The sequence below is a fragment of the Loxodonta africana genome, chromosome 7 (assembly GCF_030014295.1).
Source record: "Loxodonta africana isolate mLoxAfr1 chromosome 7, mLoxAfr1.hap2, whole genome shotgun sequence".
In the NCBI taxonomy this organism is placed as follows: Eukaryota; Metazoa; Chordata; class Mammalia; order Proboscidea; family Elephantidae; genus Loxodonta; species Loxodonta africana.
Window position 1 is genome coordinate 25,244,801 of NC_087348.1, and position 4,905 is coordinate 25,249,705.

At 35.0% G+C, this 4,905-nt stretch overlaps 1 protein-coding gene across 1 annotated transcript; it reads left to right on the forward strand.

Moving 5' to 3' along the window:
• Nucleotides 1–3,206: 3,206 nt before the first annotated feature.
• On the forward strand, nt 3,207–4,645 carry LOC135231851 (olfactory receptor 5M3-like). The gene has a single exon (XM_064289050.1). It carries the CDS (start codon nt 3,635–3,637, stop codon nt 4,565–4,567), a length of 933 nt encoding a protein of 310 aa, XP_064145120.1. The 5' UTR covers nt 3,207–3,634; the 3' UTR covers nt 4,568–4,645.
• Nucleotides 4,646–4,905: the final 260 nt, after the last annotated feature.

Consider the following 4,905-nt stretch of genomic DNA (forward strand, 5'->3'; position numbering starts at 1 on the left):
TAGATCCAGTGTAAATTGGTGTTGCCTCTAAAAAGTTTCTAAGATCTAGTATCTAAAAATAACTGATTTTAGATAATTTTCTGCATTTTTTCATCCTTTTGTTATACAAATATGCATTAGAATAGCTTTTGAAAAATTGCAATTTAGCATCCCATTCATATTAGGTACACCTCAAGGAAGTGGGTACAAACACAGTGCTTACCTTCCAGGTGATAATGAAACAATTTAATGAGCCTTTTTTATACAAATTCTATGCGTGTATGTATATAAATATGTATGCCTGCATTTGTGTGTGTGTTTGTGTGTTTAATAGCAAATCCAAGTGCTACATATTATAGTAATTTGAGTACTACTTATAACTACTTGTTTCCTAAATAAATGAGACTGTAAAACAATCTGGTCAAAACACAGGACCAGAGAAAACTAATGACTAAAAGTTGTACTCCTGTTTAAAATACAGGCGGTCCCTGCCTTACTATATATTCGAGTTATGAGGAACTGCACTTACAACCACCTTTTTTTTTTTTTTGGTATATCTTATTGTTTGTAATACGTACTACATACAATGTTAGATATATATCTGTAAGTTTATGTGTAATATTTCCAACCTCTTAAGACAAATAAGGGTAGAATTTATAAAGATACAGATGATAAAAGGCAATAATAATGAAAATTAAAAAAAAAATGAGGTATTAGACTTAGGGTAGAATTGATTTAAACAGAACCCCGTCCTAAGTCGGGGACTCTCTTGTTCTGTGCAACTACATTTCCATTTATGCGAAAGAATATCTTTCAATTTGCAGGAAATATTGAGATTCATAGTGGGGTTATTTATTCATTTTTTCCTCATCCTAGGTATTATTATGTTTGTGCACATCTAAGGAACACACAATCATAATCTGCATTATTTACATGTACCACTCTCATCTATGACAAGCTGAGAACTTTTGACAGAGGTACTTGGCTTTCTTAGCCAGTAAGGGGCACCCTAAGCAGATGTTAGAGGAATGGAGGTTTCTTTACAGAAACTCAAAGACACAATTTCTCTTATGGCTTTTCTTTGGTCATCTGAAGATCAGTTAAAAGCTACTAAGAAAAAACTGATAAATGTTAACAGGTTTTTCTCAGGGCACAAAGGAAGGTGATAAAGTATGCTTTTGATTCTTTTAATAGATTCATACGCAGCAGTTAACATCTGGGGAAGTCAGCTGAATCAACCAATCTTCTAGTTTATACAAATAAAGAAAGAGAACCCCAAAAGAAGGAACATAGTAACGGAGTCAGGTTAAAACACAAAACTTGAGATTTTCACCTGTGAGTCCTTTCTGCAATATTTCATGTGTATATTCTGTCCTATAGGGTCGCTATGAGTCAGAATTGACTCGATGGCACTGGGTTATCTTAATCTTCATAACAAGCCACAAAATAGACATTCTTATTATCTGAATTTATGGGTAAGGAAACTGAGGCACAGGGACATTAAATAACTAGTCTAAATTTACATATCTAGTATTAGAGTTGGGAATTGAACAGATTTACTATGTAAGACTTTTCTCATTTTATTCTTAATGAAACATTTCACAGTTCGTTAATATGTAATTTTAAGGCAACAAACAAGATACCCATGTAGTTCATCTTTATTTCTTCTCAGCTCTTCAATATCACCAGAGACCAGCTGGTAAGTGAAGATGATGACATTCTTCTCACTTGTACTTTGGTAGCAAACACCAAATAGTTTTATGAAGAACCCTCAGTTGTGTAGTCCCTTGGCCCATGAATAAGTACAAACAAGAAGAAAATTCCACCTGATAAAATAGCTCTAAATATTTGAATCACAATATTGGAATGTGCTAGGAGATTTCCGGAATCCAAATAGCTAGCCAACTTAATTTGATACAATAAGAAAACAACACCTCCTCCCCAGTCCCCAAACAAATTTATTTAGCTTTCTAATACATTTTAGATATTATGAATTTCAGCTTAAATGTTCACAGAGAAATAATTTAGATCTTTGCTCATATTTTATTATTACTATTTTATTCAAAGTTATAAGGAAATTTAAGAACAATTGACTAACGGATACCAGGGAAATGGGAAGTAAAAGAAACTATGAAAGATGTTATGTTCAAGGGCACAATAGGCTGAAATAATCATTAGGTGTTCAACAAATGGAGAAGACATCGATTTCTGACTGCCACCAACTATAATTATTATTTTTTAAATGATTAACCTGAATCATAACAGTCCCGGGCTAATGAATGTGAATAAACACATAATTTCTAATTTCAAGTTTAACAGGCCAATAAAGGAGAAAGAAATGGAAGAGTGAGTCTGCCATAGAATTTATTAATGGTTCAAGGACAAATGGAGAAGAAGATCTTAGACAGGAGGTGCTGCTTGAGTTTGTCACTGCAATTTCACTAGTTACGGCAGCCTGTGGCAAACAGCCAATTCTTGAGACAGGGTGAACTGGGCAGCAAGAGCTATATTATATATGCGGGTATCTGGAGACGGAGGGGAAAGAGCTCCTCCTAAAACCGTCTGTCTCAAGGAACTGCAGGCCAGCTAGGGTTTTAAAGGGAAAAGGGGCTATAGGTTTTAGGAATTTGTGGAACGTGCATTCTCTTTCTGTTTGGTCCTATTTGAAACTTGTTGATTTTTTCTTGCATTATCCCATCAGCCAAGGGGTTGGCTGGTGCCATCTGTCATCCTGTTTGACAGGCTTAGATTGATATCACTTGTTTTCCAAGGTCCTAGGGGAAGCAAGGGGAAGCATTAGTTAACATTTAACTTTTAGGGGAGTTAACAGCAAAATCATACTTGGAAACAGAGACAGGGTAGGGAAAGGAAAAATGGCGAGGGTTCTGTTCAAGATATGGTTGAGCACCCTGTTTCAAGTTCATTACTATTAGGCTTGTTTATAATGTGGACAATACCTGAAAAGGATTGAACTATTTTTTAGATTGACTCGATTATTATTTTTTTAAATTGTTAAATTAGTGTGATGCTTTAAGAGATTTTCTTTCCTTTTTTTTTAATTCTGTTAGTATTAGATTTATGTCAAGCCATCTACACAGTTTTATTATATTCTCTTTATAATAAACATTGGAAATTTAAAGGTGACTAAATGGAAATGACATTTTACTTTCTGATTATGGAATAGCATTTCTTTCCTTGTGCTTTACATTTCAAATATAGTATAGGCCTTCTAAATCCTATAAATCTAATGAAGAAATAAAATGTATACACCTTCTCAGAATTGGGGGCCACTGAAAAGAGGCCTTTCCCCTTCCAGGAAATAGCAAGAGTAAAAGTTCTTTGTCAGAAATATTTGTTTGCAGACTTATAAAATCTTTGTAGAAGTTCTGTCAATACATTTCTGTACCAGAGAATATTTTAACACATGTGTAGAAAATATCGTGGATACATACATGCATTGGAAAAGAAATACTGGTAAGAAAAGATATCTGAGAAAGAGAGGAGAGAACAAAAGAAAAACAGCAGAGGCTTTAAAAGGAATGGGTTAGGAAAGGATACTATAAAGGAAGAATGGCTATATTTGGTATGTGTATTTACTGATCTCTATTTATTTTATTAGATAAAATGCATCTCTATCTGGACCAGATTTAAGAAAATGCTCAATTTTACTGATGTGACAGAATTTATTCTTTTGGGATTAACTAGTCATCCTGAATTGCAACTCCTTTTCTTTGTGATTTTCTTAATGGTCTACATTATCACCCTGGTTGGGAACATTGCCATGGTCATATTAATCAGGATCAGTCCCCAGCTCAGCAGCCCCATGTACTTTTTCCTCAGTCACTTGTCTTTTGCTGATGTGTGGTTCTCCTCTAACATCACCCCTAAAATGTTGGAAAACTTGATATCCCAGACCAAAACCATTTCCTACCCCGGTTGTATAGTGCAATGTTTCTTCTTCATTGCCTTTGTCCACGTAGAAGTCTTCATCCTTGCTGTGATGGCCTTTGATAGATACATGGCGATGGGCAACCCTCTATTATACGGCAGCAGAATGTCAAGGACTGTCTGTATCCGACTGATCTCGTTTCCTTATATATATGGCTTCTTTATCAGTCTGATCTCAACACTCTGGACTCATGGTTTATACTTCTGTGGGAACATTGAGATCAACCACTTCTACTGTGCAGACCCAGCTCTCATCAAAATGGCCTGTGCTGGGACCTTCATTAAAGAATACACCATGCGCACTTTAGCTGGTCTCAACTTCTCTTATTCCTTATTGATTATTATTGTCTCCTATGTGTTTATCCTGATTGCCATCTTAAAAATGCATTCAGCAGAAGGAAGAAAGAAAGCCTTCTCCACATGTGGGTCCCACCTGACAGCTGTAACCATATTTTATGGAACTCTCTTCTTCATGTATCTTAGAAGCCCAACTGAGGAGTCTGTGGAGCAGGGAAAAATGGTGGCTGTGTTTTATACCACAGTGATTCCTATGTTGAACCCCATGATCTGCAGTCTCAGGAACAAGGATGTGAAGGAGGCTATGAGCAAAGCAATCAGTAGAACATTTTTAAGTAAATAAAACAGAAATTTACAATGTATGATGAGATCCATAGTCCAATAGAAGGAATGGAAGTTAACCATTTCTTTCAGATAATTTACTTACCAAGATCAAATTAGTTATTTTGGAAAAGAGAATTTTTTTTCACAACTCTTCGGTGTTTCACAAATCAACCTTTTAAATTCTGTTTTAAAGGGACTGTACTGTCTCTTCTTACACCTAGAGTAGGTTATGGATTATATGTTATTTCAACATGCTTAAATGGAATATGATTTTACAATAAGTCATTCTCATGACTGAAGACAATATCCCTGACTATGGGATATATTAGGTACATTCTGTTTTAAATGCTATTTAAA

Excerpts from the sequence above, each read along its gene's own strand:
- LOC135231851 (XM_064289050.1), top strand. The coding sequence starts at position 3,635 with ATGCTCAATTTTACTGATGTGACAGAATTTATTCTTTTGGGATTAACT.